At 38.6% G+C, this 17,643-nt stretch overlaps 1 protein-coding gene across 1 annotated transcript; it reads left to right on the top strand.

The window, feature by feature from the left end:
* The first annotated feature begins 1,620 nt into the window (after window positions 1–1,620).
* Window positions 1,621–3,031, top strand: lrrc18b (leucine rich repeat containing 18b). The gene is made up of 2 exons (XM_014971797.2): window positions 1,621–1,872; window positions 2,606–3,031. The coding sequence occupies exons 1-2, from the start codon at window positions 1,621–1,623 to the stop codon at window positions 3,029–3,031; spliced, it is 678 nt and encodes a 225-aa protein (XP_014827283.1).
* The last annotated feature ends 14,612 nt before the right edge of the window (window positions 3,032–17,643 follow it).

The raw sequence follows: 17,643 nt of genomic DNA, 5'->3' as shown, positions 1-17,643 counted from the left end.
GTTCACACTGCAAAATTTTAAAATTGACTGATTTTCCAAACCAAAGACACCACACATTTTTAGGAGTTTTGTTCATAACATAAGAATAAAATGTTACCCCCTTATGGTTGTACAACAAATCCTAAGGGATGGGGAATTAAAATTTATCAAAATCTTGAGTTTTTGAGCATGTTTAGGGGGCGTGGCAAAGCCCTGTGAACTGCATGCAACTTTCACATACAGCAGCCGAGTTGCACAAACTTGGCATGAGTCATCCAGGTTGGATGAGCGACGATCCCATGTGGTTGTATTCTGAAGTCATCTACAGAGCCAAAGTAAACAGAAGTTAGTATTCTGTTTATCCTCACTAATAATATGGCTTTTTATAGTTTATTTTTTTTCCACTGTGCAACTGCCAGCTGTGCTTTTTCTATTAGAAACACTATCACAGTTCCAATTTATGGCTTGGACGGCCATCTTTTTTCATTTTACTATTTTGTTTGACTTTGTGCAACATAATCAACTTTTATTCCAGGACTGTTTTAACCATTTCTCCTTTTTTGTAACATTTTAAATGATAATGCTGTTTAAGTTGCCTGTTTATCCACTTTATGTTTTCCTCATAAAAAATAAATAAGATAAACGTTTTACATGTATTGCTATTATAACAACTATGTATGTTTTTCTGCAGCTTCTTTGATGGAGTTTATTGTCAAGCTGACACCGCCCCCTGCTGGCACAAAGGTGCTACTTTTTAAAGCAACAGAAATCATCTCACACCTCAGTGTCCTATGCTTTTTAGAGGCGTGGTCTCTGCTGCACTTCAAAAGCTTTTAAGAAATTTTCCATCTTGCTCATCATTTGTGTTCACTAGATAAATATGGTGTACATCTGTGTTATGTCATATTACCCAAAGCCGTTTTTTCATTTTTCCAAAATGAAATATTCCATCACAAAATTCATTACAATTCTAAACATTTTGATCAAAAATTATTTTTGTTTTGATTGAAGTTAGCTTTTGTTTGAATAATATTGAACATTTTTTGTGAAAAGTCACTGGAATGTGAAATTCAGTTTTTATACAATATTTTTAAGTGGAATCATCAATAAAACTTGTTAATCCTTTCTGCTGTCTTCAGGTTGTAGATAGTGCGAAAGTTTGTTTTTAAAATAGAGTTATTCTGTTGTCATGGAAACAGATTCTGTAATTTAATTAAAAATATAAAAATTTTAGTTCCCCAAAGGAACAACCAGTTCTACTGCACAAGTTGGACAGTCAGGGCTCTAAAGTCCGCCACATCAAACAAAAGTTGCTAGGGAACGGATAAAAACAAACGGTCTGTGTGGCCAAGTGAGAAATGCGTTGACACTCCAGCAGCTTGGATTCAGACTCTTTCTTGTGGCTGTTTTTAACAAGAACAATTCTTTCATGGTCTGTGATGCCGTCAGTCCAAAGATCCAGCCTCATTAATCCTGGTAAGTGACCAGATTTGTTGTTTTATACTGAAGCTTCTTGCTGGGTGTTTTTTTTAACTGCGTTGTCATGGAACTAAACTAAATTAATCTGAGGACCAAGATGAAGCCTAAAGATCATATTTAACCGTCTGTTGTTTCTGACTGCTAACCGTGTTCTGCAGCAGTATGGCCAAGAAGAAAGGCGGTAAAAAGCCCAAGCCGCTTACTCTGAAAGCGGTTCAGAAATGCGTGGACTTGACCCTGGACGGCAGACGGAGGCTGGACCTCAGCTACAAAGGCCTCACCACGGTGCCTGCTTGTGCCCAAAGGGTGATGGACATTGGTGAACTGAATCTGAGCAGGAACCTGCTGAAGAAGCTCCCACCTTTCATAGAACACTTCGACAACGCCACGGTGTTGGATCTGCACAGCAACTATGTGAGTATGACTGGAAGAGAGAGGGGGATTGGGCAGGCGATGAATCCTTCTCACTAGTTGGGAGTCTTTTCAAGATGATTAGAACATTTACATAAATGTGATGGAGATGAGACATTAGGGCACAAAGTTTTTGCTAAAATCCTGCAGAACAGAATGAGCCTTGCACCCTCCCCCCCAATTTTTCAAAGTTTGCATTTGTGTAAAATCGCTGTTGGTCTCCCAGAGGTTTCTAAAAGGCCTTTCAAGTCCATGCATGTGATTTCTGTGGTTTTCTGGATTTAAACTTAAACTGTTAGTGTTGAATTACAACATATGTATTTAAAGTAGACTTCACTTTAAGAAAAAAATGTTTTCTGAAATATTTAACCATATTATTCAAGATAGAAAATAAAATATTGTGTTACAAGTGTTCGTACCAATTACCATTCTGCAGTTAGTACTAGGATCAGAGGCAGAGGAGCTCTTTTATTTTTATGCCAGATTATCTGGCATATTAATTCTGTCACAATAACATTTTAAAATGTTAAAAGCTTAATAAAAGTTGCATATTGAGAAATTTCTTCTTTTATTCTAGAAAATTTATGAGCTTAATCTCAAAATTTCTGGAGTTTTTTGGCAGAAATGTACTCCTTCCACGCCGTCGTAGTTACTCAATTTCCAGATTATGACTCATCTGGTTAGGAAGCGGCAGCTCCACTGTGTGACCATGACTGTGTTGCTTCTCTGATTGCAGCTAGATGAAATCCCTCAAACCATCAAAAGCCTTACGGGTCTGACGGTCTTGAACCTGTGCAACAACCGTCTGACGAGCCTCCCCATTGAGATCGGCAAGCTGAGCAATCTCCACATCCTGAATCTGGGACTCAATCTGCTGAAAGCCCTGCCCAACTCCATCGGCCACCTGAAGGAGCTGCGCTACCTTGGCCTGTCCTACAACCACTTCGTCGTTGTGCCCACCTGCATCGGCAAGCTGAAGAAGCTGGAGAAGGTCAACCTGGAAGGGAACCCCATCAAGTACCCGGAGGTGCCTGGAGTCAAGAAGTGGTCGAAATCGGACCGTTTCCACGTGGTCAAGGAGAGCCTTCTGTGTCGGAATTGCCTGGAGACTTTTCAAATCGAAAGGGAGAAGTTGAACTGCACGGACGGCTACGACATCTAGCCGCCCGACGGGGTGGGGGAAAGGAGTTGGTTGACTTTTAAAATGCAATCACGCAACTCACAATGAAGTGAGTGAGAGCATTATTTATCCTCGATCCATTTTTACAGTGGATGCATGTAATGCTGGTTGGGTGAGAGTTGCTTTGGGTTTTTTGTTAAAGCACATCTAATATGAATTAATATACACCAATTTAATAAACTATTTGGTTTTTATGCCAACACGAATAAAAATGATTTTCAGAAATAATCAAATATTGGAAGAATATTTAATTGAAAATTTAAGGATTTAAAAAAAATAGTAATATTATACACTAACATTTAAGCTGGTATAAAATGTAAGGATGAACCGACGTGAAACTTTGGGCCAATATCTGAAATTAGATATTTACTGACATATATATTTTAATACCTTTTCGAGACCTTGGGGGGGTGGGGGAACGACCAGCATTTTTTCTCTGCTTCAAGTAAACTTCCCACAATACCTTGCTGCATCAGCAAAGGAAGACCAATCTGTTCTTACATTTCTTTAGATTTTTTTGAAATCTTTTTAGCCAACTTTAGGATGCATTTTCTGCATTCTACATCTGTGGTAGTAATCTGCAGAGAAAATTACATATCTACTTAGGGCCACATTACTTTGGACAGATCTTTTTGTTCTGTAAGACTTTCCAAACACCAGTGGATCACCGTGTTCATGGAGGCTCAACTGTGTATGTCATAACGCTCAAAGCCTCACATCTGAGATTAAAGAACATTTTCTAAGGCTCAAAAGACTTAAAGAAATAAGCGCTTTAAATGTTACGCTGCATGTTTAATGAAGCTAGATATATAAGCTTAACTTTTTTAAATAAAAGTATTTATTTTTTTTTAAATAGGTTTTCTGTAATATTTTAAATCAAATATTTGATATTTAAAACGCAGCACAGCATGTTTCGATAGTTGTAATCCGCTAGAGGGCAGCAAAGGCGGACTGCAGAGACTTTTGGTTACTACCACCTTATTAGATTATTTGCAATAAAAACCCAATAACAGTGAAGGCGTCTATTTTTCTGCTTTGTTTTGGGTTCTTAGAACAACTGATGTAGGAATGTTGTTTTGACTCTACAATTTGAAAGGAAACGTAAGTTTTATTTTTTCTCTTTTTGTTCATTTCTCACTTTGGATCGATGTGAACAGTATGATGGCCTTTTTATGCCATTAGAGATACGGGGGGAAGAAAAGGGGTAGTAAATTTCTGCCAAAAGAACTCCAAAATTTTTAGATTAATCTCAGAAATTTTCAAGGAAAAAGGAAATGTTCTGCGCTCAAAAAGTCAATTTCCTTGTTTGTTTTTTTTCTTAAATTTGAAACCATTTGTAGCCAACTTCATCATGTCAGATGGGTTCTGTTAATGTATTTTCTTTATTCTACGCAGCAAAATCTGTTAAATTAAACCATAAAAAATGTAATTTTCAATATGATTTGACATCATAGGGCTAGAAAAAAAATATCAGATTTTTTCATTAATAAATGAATTTGTCACTTGAAAACAACATTTGTAATTTACTCAGGTTATCTTTGTATGATATTATTTTCTGAAATATTTATGAGTAACAAAAAATGAAAAACCGCCTGTTGGTAGAAAATACATTTTCACAAAACTGAAGGTAAAGAAAGTAAATCTGGAAATCTGAAATATTTGAAGAGGGTCATTTTTATAAAAGATGTGAAAGTACATTTCAAGGTTTCATATATTTTTCACAATAAAAAACAAACAAAAAAACAGATGTCATGTAAAATGAGACAGTTGCAAAGACTCAACATTCATTTGAAATGACAGAGAGGAGTAACCTCAGACGGACGGCTGCAATCCTGTCTGCTCCTCTGAGTCATTAGTGGATGAAGCCATGGCCCTTTTGCTAATTGTCAGTGACAGAAAACAGGGGGAAGGTAATGGAGGGCAGAACCAGGGTCAGAGAACCAGACAGGCAGCACACAAGGGAGCCGACCACTGGGGAAATACCTGAAAGTCTTCAAACAATCCTACTTCTCTCCTTTCTGCACTTAATTTCTTCTATTTAAGGGCGAGATGAAATCAAGCTGATCAGCATTAAAACCTTATTAAGCTATATCCTAACTGAAGTTATTCAGTGGTAAAATTCTCAGCTACCAGTGATGCACACTGTTAGCTAAAAAGTTAGCTGTACTGTCCCTAAAGGACAAATCATAAACATACTAAAGCTAAAAACTTAGCATTACGCACACGCAGAAGCTAATGCGCTAAATTCAAACATCTTAATACCCACCAGAAGATAAAATGAGGGGCAACAATGTATATCTGAGGAGAGGAAAGGAACTGCTGCGTAAACAGTCTTCACCCACTTCAAAATAAGAGCATGAATGTAAACATCCAACTACTTCAAAAAATTCTTAAGGGGTGATAACCAAAACTTCAACATACATGTTGAAATTCATTCATGTTAAAGTTTACAAAACCACCATGTAATTGATCACCTTTGAATTTATTTGGAAAAATCAACTTAGGTGAAGCTAAGTGCGCTAAATATTTTCAAAGTCAGCAAAATGCTAACCAAAATATTAACCATTAAATGATTGGTAAGAGTGTGCTCACCACTAGCTGTTATTTCATTACATGTGCGCAAAACTGTCAATATTCAGCTAATATTTAAAAAAAAAAATAAAAAAATAAAATAAAAAAATTTGCAATTGCGGCGTTTCCTTAAAAATATATTATGACGCAAAAAGTCTTTCCACCACAGTTTTGCGAAATAAAAGCCATAACATTTTAATAAAAACATTTTCCTTTTAATTGGCAGGTTGTCATTAAAGAAATTTATTTTCAAAATGTCAAATTGCAAATTTATATGATCAGCGCAGCCTAATTAATCCAAATACTTTGAGACTTTGTGACATCTATAAACTGGCTCTTGGTAATATTTGATTTTCTAATTGACAACAGAATGAAGTAAAAATGTGTTTTGGATTAAAGAATGCCTCACTTTGAATTGCCTTGTTGCTGAAAATGTGCTATATAAATAAAATGACCTTACCTCAAATCAACATGCTGTAAAGATATTTACATCCAAACCATTGAAAAATGTGCTTCTAGATAAAACAAGTTTATTTAAGATCCCAGCAGCCTGTCTGAAATCACTGGTGGCTTAGTTTTAATGCATTTGGTCAGAAATGATCAATAAGTAATGCTAAGTCAACAGTCACACCTTCAGCAGCCACCCAGCAGTGTGTGTTTTGGAACAGCCCTCCAGCACCACTATGAAATATTAATCATGGTCAGTATCAATATTTTAAAAGGTTTTCCAAACATTGTGGATTCCAAGGCTCTTATTAGCATTCTGAGCGACATCCGTCTTGCCATTATGTGACCTCAGATGTCAGGTGACAGAGGAACACAATTACAGACATACGAGACGGGCAGAGTTACGCTAGCTAGCCTCATTCCACAAGTACACATCTTGGGTACTCTTTAAGACAAGAATGTTGCAAACTATTGAGCCAAAAACAAGCAATTGTTGACTTGAGGACCAGCAGTTTGATCTCCTGGTCACTACTGAAGATGTTATGACTGCCTTATCTAACCCATTTATACTGTACTCATTAGCTGCGTCTCCAACGACCATGTAATTGCGCAATTTTAAAATTGACATTTTGAAAATACATTTACTCAATGGAAACATGACAATTTCACAAAAAAATAGTTTTTTGATAAAATGTTTTGGCACGAGGATGAGGTGGTTTTGCAGCCGTACTGAAATTGGTTTATTTTGCAAAACTGCAATGGAAACACTCTTTTCGCATCACACTAGTCACATGATCAACAACCGGATGTGACCACTGGCACAAGCCACAAAGATGATGATAACAGGAAGTAGTTGGAGGATCATGGCGTGTCAAGTTATTTAATGAGTTATAGTGTTGCATGCATCAAAATTAGTTGCATGTGATCTGAATTGTGTGCCTTATACAACAGAAACACTGTAATTGTGAAATTGTGTTTTTTTCAACATTAGCGGAATACTGAAGTATATAAAAGGATCCAAACTCCAAAAAGGAAAGGCCTGGAACTAATGAGAATACACTAAAATGCAAAGGTAAACATAAAGGAATGAAAACATCCGTGTAACAATAAAAGGTACAAAGAAATTAACTGAATATGGTAAGATCTAAAGTAATCAAAATGGAAACAAATGAAAAAAAAATGGAAAGTGAGTGAATCTCAGTTTCTGTAATCATAAAGATGATGTTCTGTACAATTGCAAATGCAATGTTATTTGTGAAGTAGAGAAAGTACAAGTTTAAGTTCAGAAACTACTGAACTTAAAGACTTAAAGATGGCCGCCAGTCTCCTGGATGAAAGTAGTTGAGGCCTGAAATTTACTTTGGTGAAATGTGTGATTATTGGAACCAAGTAACAGATAAGAAGATTTAATGAAGCCAAACAGTAGCTCACAGAAGAAGCCTATTTGTCTATTTGGCGTATGTAAACATCTGGTTTCAATGCACTCAAATTTTCTTTACCTTTGTTGATCATATACAGCAACTCTCAATGGCACAACAGTTCATCAACTAGAACAAAACTCGATGTACACAAGACGGATGGAAGAAACCCAACAGTAAAACAGAAAACCTCCACCCTGCGTCCAACCCTTCCCATCACTCCAAGCTGCAGAGAAAAGACCCGACTTTGAGACAAGCTCGTCTATAAAAAGCCATGTGGTTATGGCTAAAGAAAAACAGAATTTCTGGTTGTGGGCTGGCTTTTGCTATTTGGGTTTTACAATGTTCTCTTCCCTCTGCTTGCTTTCATTGTCCACCGTTCCAGGGTCTGATAACACCTGATCAATCTGGAGAGAGACAGACCCTGAACCACACCCAGCCTGTAACCCAGTCTCGGTTTTAAACCAAACGCCACCTTTAATGGCTTTTTAACTAAAATTGTTCGTTTGGAGTCGTTTCGTTGTAGCTTCTAGTTTCTATTGTTGCAGTTTGTGAGATCCCGTCTGTTAGTTTGACTCCATTTAGCTTTGGACCGTGTCTGCTTCATTTTACCAGCTTGTTATCTTTGCTGTGTGTGTAGATGGTTGGATGTAATGTGTGGGCACACGCTCCCCCTCTGGGTCTTTCTCCCTCTTTACTCTGTAATAAGAGCAGCTGTGGCTTACGCGAGGCCAGCTCTGATTCGATTGCAGTGAAACTAAGGCCATTATCCTTTGTACGCCGGAGGAGGGCCAAGCAGCTGCGACAGGAGCAGTGCCAAACGGCATGTTTCAGGGTTTCCTTCAAGAAGATGGCAGAGAGTGGAAAAATTTCACAGATTACCCTCCAAACAAGCAAAGAAAGGAACATTTTACATGATACCATGGGCAAATCCTCCAAATCAAATTGCCCTGAGAGCAAACAGAAATAAGCTTCAATGGTGATTCTTGAGCAAATATAAATTAACTCTTTGTGGCTGATGTCAAATACTAAACATGTGTTTGACATATATATATATTTTTTTATTTTTATTTTTTATTTTTTTGCTTATCCGTAAGAAATTTTTTTTTTAATTGAAGGAACCCCATTACAGATGCACATTTTGCTCAATTTTATGTTCAAATAAAGCAAAACTGACTTTAGATAAATTTTTCAGATTATACACTGATCATAATCTGAATTACATTCATTAGAAGCCATCTCTGTAGATAACTGGTCTATGATAATGGCTGCTATTCAGACAGCAATCTGTAAACCATGGAGTGCCGCAAGGCAATTGTCTTGGTCCAATTATATATGTAATATTAACACTCCTGTACTTCTCTCTGATGGTAGGTCATTTGTGAGTTTATTTCATGATAAAAATGGTCATAGGGTGATGACTGGTCAGCTGCACAATCAGACAAAGATGCAAACCAAACTTTTTATTGCAAATCTTTTAATGAAGATGGAAGACAGCGATGGGAAGCAGCTGTCAATCATGACGACTGGCATCTATTGATGTATTTGCAGATTTGCAGCGGCCGCATTTTTATAAAGGTAAGAGAAATGTTCATATACTTCATACGCAAACAAGTTTAGTACCTTCCATTATGGAGAAGGTCATTGTAACAATTCTGTATTAAAGAGCTTTTTGTTGGTTAGCATTGAGAAAAGGCCCTGCCATCATCTAGCCTACTATCTACGGAAAAACTTGTAAGCATCTAGACTTTTTTACGCTTTTAAGTCTGCTCTGGTCTAAGGGGAAACACCATTTATGATTTAGTGGTGTAAATGTATTGTGAATTCAGGCAGATTTGATCAAATCAACAAACTTCAGGGGTAGAAGTTATGGGTGAGTTTCTAAGCTAGCTAGTTCCAACATTTGTAAATACTGCAGTCTATGAGCCCAACCTCCATATGCTACTTCCAAAGACAAATTAGCTAGACTTGGGCAAGTAGAAGACGTGGCGATACTGGCAAAGACAACATGGATAATCAATCACAGTCACACCATTCAATTCTCCTGTTCCTCATTTCCGATGTCTGTCATAGTGCCTCGACAACAGCTTTTGTATTTGTCTGCTTTTTGAAACTGCTTCACTTTTCTACCATTCCATATAAATATGCTTTCCATGTTCCATTTTCAGTAGGCCTCTTATTCCAGCTTAGCACCAAGAATGTGACAGTCGTACTCCATGTCATGATTACCACTCTATTGGCGGCTCTTGAAACTCTTGACTCCTGCTGCAGCTCTCGCCTCATAAATCTTCCCCAAACTCATAAATATGCTTTGGCTCACAGACCTCTCAAGGCTGTGATTATCAAGTTACTTGGAAAAAACTTACTGCATTTTCCCCTTCCACTCAACTTTCCAACTGTAAGACTGAATGCAGCATTCAGCGAACAACCAACTTCTTTAACCATAACATGTCCAAATGTTTGACTGATGCAACAATCAACTCATGAGGAGTCTTCCTCATGACTGTCAGACATATTATACCAATTCTGTATTAAAGATCTTTTTGTATTGTTGTGTGTAAATATTAAAACATATAGTCTCCAGAACACGCAATTTGTGTTTATTTGCTCTACATGGTATGCATTTAACCGAAAAACTACTTTTCAACTAAAAGTTAGCGCATTAAAGTTGGTGAAATTATTGATTTCTCTACGCTCCTCTTATTTCTAAGCTCAGCCCTTCCTCTCAGTTTCTTCAGTTAATTACCGGCTGCTGCAGCTCAAGGTGACAGGAAGCTGCTGGAGGGGACCATTTTTTTCCCTCTGCCCTCCCGGTTGTTCAGAGACGTCCCACAGGAACGCCGGGAGGCTCTAATTACGACATATTGTCTAAGCCGGCGTTTGCTCTTGTCCTGAAGTGAAGGTTCTCCGGCTAAAACAAAACCGAGGTACGGTTAAAGATGAGGATGGATTTGGGTTCAGAGGTAGATGGAGAGGAAGGGAGGAGACACCTGGCAAATGAATAGAAAATAAATCTAGACCTTTGCATGTGTGCACATTTTGTCGGTGGTGGACCCTTCCCCACTTCCCACAGGCAGGGATGTAAAGCTATGAATAATGTAACAGGGAGGGGCGGAGGACCACTGGGTGTGGGCAGAAAAAAAAAAAGCTGTAGTTCCTCCTCCTTCCTTCCCTCACCGCCCCCGTTTTCTTTCCATTCTCCTCCCCTCGCCATGGTTCACCCAACCCCCTAGCAGCCGGCCGCACTGCAGAAGGTCAGAAGAGGAGAAGAAGAAGAGGAGAGAGGCAAAGCAGGGGTGGGGTGTGTGTGTGTGTGTGTGTGTGTGTGGATGTACGAGAATATGCCGAGGGGAGAGCGATGACAACCATGCTGAGCCCAAAGATCAGACAGACCAGGAGAGGTAGGTCGCTTTTCCCTTCCCTTCCCTGACAGCTGCAGCATCACCGTCTGCTCTGCGCTCAGTTGGTTCAAACGAGTCAGACGCACAGATTTTCATGCAACTTTTACGTGTTTTGTGAAAACAGTTTAAATTAAGATGAAACTGCAGCTGCAGAAACACTTTCAGTTGTCACATTTTCTCCTGCCCATGCAAATGCAAATCAGGAAACCTCCTGATTTGCATTTGCGTTTTACTCCAGCTGGATGCTGCTGCTAGTATGTGTACGCGTGTGCGTGTGTGTGTTTTACAGGGAGAGAGCAGCATCTCTGGCTCCATCAGCACCACGAGTTTGCTGTCACACACCAAAACACGCGTGTGTGTGTGTCCCTGGCGATGGATTTATTAATAAAGCGTGTGGATGCAAGTCTTCCTTCCTCTCTTGGCACTAATCTCCATGACAACAATTATACAGCTGGATCAGATTAAGTTGAAATGAATAGGTCCTCATCACGAATGGGAGCGTGATGATCAAACCGTCCGCTGTAGTGTGTAAAATTGGTGACAAAGTGGATTAAATCATATTTGCATAAATGCGCAAAGTGATTTTAGACATCATGGCTCAATTACATAAAACTAAAATAAGTTGCTTAACAATCATGTCGGTTTACCATGTGTTTAAATAACAATCGGCAAGTATTCACTCTTTTTATTTGAAGTTCAGTAACTTAATTATCTCCTTGCTTTATTTCTAACGTAGCGAAAGCAAACGGATTAAAACGTTGGTGCAATTCTGCCAGAGAAGCATCTACCGCGTCGCTCCGGTAAACTGCAGTCCGTGCGCTGACAGTGCCACATTTGCTGAGGCGGATGAAAAAGCGAGTGTGTGACAGACGTAGCAGGGAGTAACGCCTGCTAAGGCAGGGGTCAGAGCAGTTCAGAGCGCTAACCACAGAGCACGTGCTGGTAAGTAATTGAATCGCTTACGATGTCACGTCAAAAACGTCAAGGAAAAGATGTAAGAGTAACCGTGTAATTATCTGATATCGACGTTAAAGGGAAGATGGTGGAATATTTATTACCTAGGAGGTGGAATGGGCTCTTTTCACCTCTTTAAACTCTAAATATTGGTTTTAAAACATTTTTATTTTGATTGTGGAGCTGCGTATTAAAGACACAACAACATATCCAGCTAATGACACGATACACAATACTGGACTCCCAAGAGTACCAGAGATTTTAGGTATAAAATCAGTATCAGTATCACAAATCATAACCGGAGCTTCAAAGAGTCTGTAGTACTTGGAGCAGAATATTTTAGTCTAGGTTTGACTGGCATTATTTTTGGTTGTCTAAATGTAAAGTGGTTCTAATGATGGAAGAAAATATCAAAATTGCATCTTTTCCCCCCACAAATAAATCTGGAATTTTGCAAACAGTGTAGAGATTTTGTAGAAAGTCATTAAAAACATTAATCTGCTTCTGCCAGCCAGTGGAGGCTGATCAATAGTGGAGTAGCGTTTCCTCTCTGGTTGATCAAACACAAGCAACATTATTTTTTTTAAATAACGTGCAAATATATTCACAATCCATACTCCTTTTACAATGTTATCTTTTTAAGATACCCATCAAGAGAAAAAAACTGCTCAGTTGGGTGAAAATATATTTAAAGCTAAAGTTTTAAATAAGTGAAAACAAATTTTAGCTTAAAAAAAAACTACCAACGTTAATTTTTAGGTTAGCAGTACAAAATCTAGAAATATGGCTCAACATGTCTTGCGCAGACAGTGCTGGCTTGTTTTATGTTTACTATGTTAAAGAACGATGGTACTACCATTAAAAATAACTTCTATTCTATTTGTGGTAGATTAGACTACAATAATTTAACCATATTATGTTTTATTATGGACTATTGGGTCAAACATCGATATAATTAGCCATCTAGCTTCCCAGACAGCTTTCTGGTTTGCTAACTAGCTAATTAACTTTTAGCTGGCTTGGTAGATACTGTTTGTATAAATTGGTGCAATCATCTTATTCTGTCTTTAGTGTTTATTTATAGCTAAAAAAAAAAAAAAAGGTTTAAATGAAAAAAACATTTTCGTGTAACAGAAAATAACTAGTTACGGCTTGTGTCAAAATCACTTTTGAATCACTTCAGAATCACTTTTTTTAGAAACATTGTTAAGATCTCAGAATAGTTTGAGACAAATGGTCCATAGAGGTTTATTTTAATCAACAACAGCCCTATCCTACATTGGAGAGAAAAAACATCCCACTGCTGTGGCTTCAGTAATCTCTTCAAATGTCAACATTTTGAAGCTGTAATGGGCTTCGTGGTGCAGTGGCTGGCACCAGGAATGAAGCAGCAGCTGTAATTGCCCACATATCAGCTGCTTCTCCCTCACGCTGCGTGTTTGATCTACGTTTCCATGGTTTTATGATCAAAGTGTTACAGTGCAGCACCACGCTGACTTTGTTTTTTCCGAGGCATGTGACTGAAAACTGACTGATCTGGGTACTGTAAGCAAGAGTGGGGATTTAAAAATAAGTAAATAAATAAATATCACTCAGATAATATGGATGTGGGGGATGATTTAATGCACACACTCACTGCTGCAGATCTGTTCCACTTCATTGCAGGTTTCAAATAACAGGCATGTATGTCAACTGCCACACCTCCAGAAAGTCAAGGGTTGATGCCACACGCAAACAGAAACACACACACACGCACACGCACACGGGCAACACATGCATTAATCAGTATGAGATAGCTGGATGTTCCAGTCTGATGCACCTGTAACTCTCTCCGCCGGTTTCCCCAAGCCATAAATCACCGAACAACAACTAGATTAGCCAAATTAAATTCCTCCACCATGCCAATGTGAACAGCTGTGTGTATGTGCATCCATATATGCAATGCAGCTTTCTGTGTCATGTTCTGTAGCCTTTGTAGAGAACCCACTTTAAGTTACTAATGGAGATTCAGCTCTCTGGTGTGCATAGAAGCCATTTACTGCTGGTGATAAATATACAACTCCATGATGTATGAGGTGGGACTGTAGAGACCTAAAGCATGCAGGAATGTTGCATCAGATATCATAACATTTGGGTTTTGCTGTAAGCATGTGGACGACCATTTGTGCACATGGCAACAGATTCTCATGTGCCACAAATGAGTCCAGTTGCTCTGTGGCTGCCAGTTCAGAAACTGATCGAATAATTGAGAATTAAAAGAATTATTGTAGAACAGAACCAATATAGAATCTCAAACTAGCCATAATAAATTTAACATGGAGAAATGCTCTAATCACCCATGTCTTAGTGAATCTGGTAGTGCATTAAAGAGGTTTGAAAATGATTGCTAGGTGATGCATCTTGCAGTCTGTTTAATAGTGGTATATTTTTTACATGCATCAAACACAGCCAATGGTTTTTGGCTTTATGATTAGTCAACCACTGAAGACCATTTGTACCCATCTATAGTCAGTTTTAAGATTGAGAAGATTGGCAAAAGTCACAACTTCAGGGCAAAAGTACAAAAGAAATCCTTGTTTGGATACTCTATATAAATGCACTGATGTTAAAACCTTGTGAGGTCACTTCCATCGGCAAAAGGTCCATTGACTCTCTACCCACACCAAATTACCTAACAGTTTTGTCGGTGACCATCTTCAGCGACCATTGGCAAGAAGTCAGCAGCCCATCACAAGTCAACAAAGAGACACGACAACTATAGAAAAATAGACTCTCTCCGAAGAGAAATTTAGAGAAACCAATCAACCCAACAGTCGTGTTTTTGGATTGTGGGAGGAAGACAATATTAAAACATGTTGGTAGAATTAAATTGTCAGATGTGTTTTCACAAACACTGAGCAAATTTTGAAGGCTGGATGACTGGGTCAAAGTATCTGCGAAACTGCAACTAATCTGCAGTGGTCAGAATCTTTTAAAAGTTGTCCATGAACCAACGACTGGGTCACGGGTGGCCAGGATTGTTGTGTGTGTCATGATGTGTTGTAGAGAGAAACCTCAAGCAAAAGGAATAAATGATAGGTGGCAGGCAGGTAAGTACAGATGAACTGCAAAGATGCATTGAGAGGTGAAGAGGAACAAGAGAGAAAACACAAGGAGAGGCTGGAATGAAGTTAGGAGCATGAAGAACTAGAAACTCAATGAACTGAGGGCAATAAAATCCATATTCCAACTAATCATGGAAGCATGAGGGTTGTGAAAGCTGGCTTTTGTAGTCCAATCCAACAGACTATCTACTGTAGTTCAAACTTCGGAAAAAGTCTTTGCTGGTTCTGATGAATAGATGACAGAACACAATATCAGTTTGTTCTATACGGAGCTGCATAGCAGGATGCCAGTTAGGGTACAAGTGACCTTCCCTGATGGCTATGGTCTCCTGATTAGAAAAGGATTTTACCACACAGTCAATGAATCAGAAATGGTTTGAACTGTACAACAATGAAGTGTTGATCAAAATCAAACATTTGTGGGAGGTACTGGACAAGCAGGTCCAGGCCATTGATGCCCATGTCACAACTTAAACTGACCCAAAATCAGCTTAAGATTTGAGAAATGCATTTGTGGGAAAACAAACTATTAAAAATTCCATGTCGGGATGCTGTGGTAGTGCAGAGGTCAAGCATAACCCAGGTAAGGATGGGCTGGATAAATGATAATGCCATTTTGAAACCATGTTTCAAGTTATATGATGTAATGGCATAATAATGCAAGAACACATTCTCAAAGATCAATAATCTTTCAATTGTAATGAACACTTAACACTGGAACTGGAAGACATTTTAAATATCAAAAAATGTATAAAATATAAACAATATAACGAATAATGAAGTCTCTAAACAAAAACTGTCCAAAAAAAAAAAAAAGTGAGTGATGTGTGTGTGGGGGGGAGTTAATCGAGACCAAAGCACCTGACTGGAGACTTAAGTTTCTGGTAGAAAGAGAGAAAAAAGAAAAATAAATAGTGCAACTGAAAATTATTACACTCGTTTTAACCGTTTTAATTTATCAAGCAATTAATTATTTTATTGCTCATTGTGACAGGCCTAGGCCTTTGTCATTCAGTTAGCTAGTTAGCTTTAGTCTATTTGACCAATAATGCAGTCTGCCAGTGTAGTTATGAAACAGTCAGCCAACTGTTGAGTACCGACTGCCTAAATTTCTTCTGACAAATTCCTTCATTTTACATAATCAGAATATTACTAGTAAGTTTCTTCTTCACCAGGACATCCACCGCCTTAGTGCAGCAGGCTCGTTGCAGTCCTTGTGACTGTGCCTATTCGCAACCTTATCAGCTCAGTGTGGCATACAAAACAGTTTGATGTGAATATACTGTTGGCCTCTGAGCAGATTACTGTGCAGAGCAAAACTGGGGACATTAATCTGGCTCTTTCATTGGACTTAAAGGATCTGCTGCTGCAACATCTTGATGCTAAACATCAGATCACACCCTCAGGGTTTTAGTGGAGGTTTTGCCTCTGTTGGTTTTGACACACTATTTTGGAAGAGTTCATTTGTTATTCCTGGATGTTGCACTCCCTACCTACAATTACAAACCCTGAAAAATCATTGCACATATGCATAAATCATTCCTGGGAGGGCAAATCTAGGCCTAGAGTAAGTACATCTGCAAACAGTCCAGGATGACTGGACTGTTTGCAGTCCAGGATGAAGCAGAGCCTTTGACTCGACCCATCCTTAATTTGCTGTTGAGGACATGTTTCACAGAATTGCTGTGATTGTGCCCAAAAGCTGTTCCTACAATAAAAGTGCCTCCCTTTCAGAGTTTTAGTTCATTGTTGCAGAAGTAACCACAGAACAGTTCCACCCAAAACCCAAGGAAGGTCTGAATCACTCTGAATAGAAGGTCCAAATTTGTGGAGTGGGCAGTCAGGCTTGGCACACACAAACATGCAGAATTAAAAATCAGTTGTGACTCAGGGGTGAATCATCCAGTATGTTCCACTCGGGCTATGATCCGCGCGGCTCACGTGTTGAACAAAGGAGGTATTTTGTGTGGATCCTGAGGAGAGATGAAACAATGAAGGGGGTGTGATGAAGGGGAGATAAATGGATGGGCCGACTGGGGTGGGGAAGGTAACAATCATAGTAAGGGAACATGGCTGAAAGTTTAGTAGTGCTTGTTTTACTATGTTTCAGCATGTGTGGACCATGTGTACAAACATGGTAATGAAATGGTCTTGATAAGAAAACTGCCCTAAAAATCCATTTGCTAATTTTAAGGTTCTGGCAGTAGGACAGCAATGTAAGCCAAGAACTATAGATATTTGTTTGGGCATTAAAAAAAGCCTTTGAGCAACAGATATATCTAGATAGCAAAAAAGTGTATGAAAAAAGCTTTTGCAGCAAAGGGGCATCAGAAAACAGAGATGGTGTCAGACTTTAGGTCTGTAAAGTTCAGCATGTGTACAAACATGGTACAAACATGGTAATGAAATGGTCTTGATAAGACCATTTCTTATCAAGACCAAGCACTTTACAGACTTTAGGTCTGTAAAGTGCTCTATAAATAAAGGTTAACTGATTGACAAACTTTATCAAATGTAATCAAGAGTCAATGCAAACCAGTATGTACAGTGCAGACATTTAGATTGCTGCATAGTTTCCTATTGAAGGATGCACTTAATTTATTGAACAGAGTTGTTTTGTGGATCATCTGCTATTATTGGTTCATTGCATGTCTCACCTGTCCAAGTTAGCTGTAGCTTCCTAATATTTGACCATACTT

The sequence above is a fragment of the Poecilia mexicana genome, unplaced genomic scaffold (genome assembly GCF_051168715.1).
Source record: "Poecilia mexicana isolate PSO_F unplaced genomic scaffold, ASM5116871v1 scaffold_19, whole genome shotgun sequence".
NCBI lineage: Eukaryota > Metazoa > Chordata > Actinopteri > Cyprinodontiformes > Poeciliidae > Poecilia > Poecilia mexicana.
The sequence above is the reverse complement of the archived record's forward strand: the minus strand, read 5'-3'. Positions and strand labels throughout refer to the sequence as shown.

Coding starts and splice junctions, on each gene's coding strand:
- lrrc18b (XM_014971797.2), top strand. CDS start 1,621: ATGGCCAAGAAGAAAGGCGGTAAAAAGCCCAAGCCGCTTACTCTGAAA. Junction 1,873..2,605: donor TGGATCTGCACAGCAACTAT/GTGAGTATGACT, acceptor CTCTGATTGCAG/CTAGATGAAATCCCTCAAAC.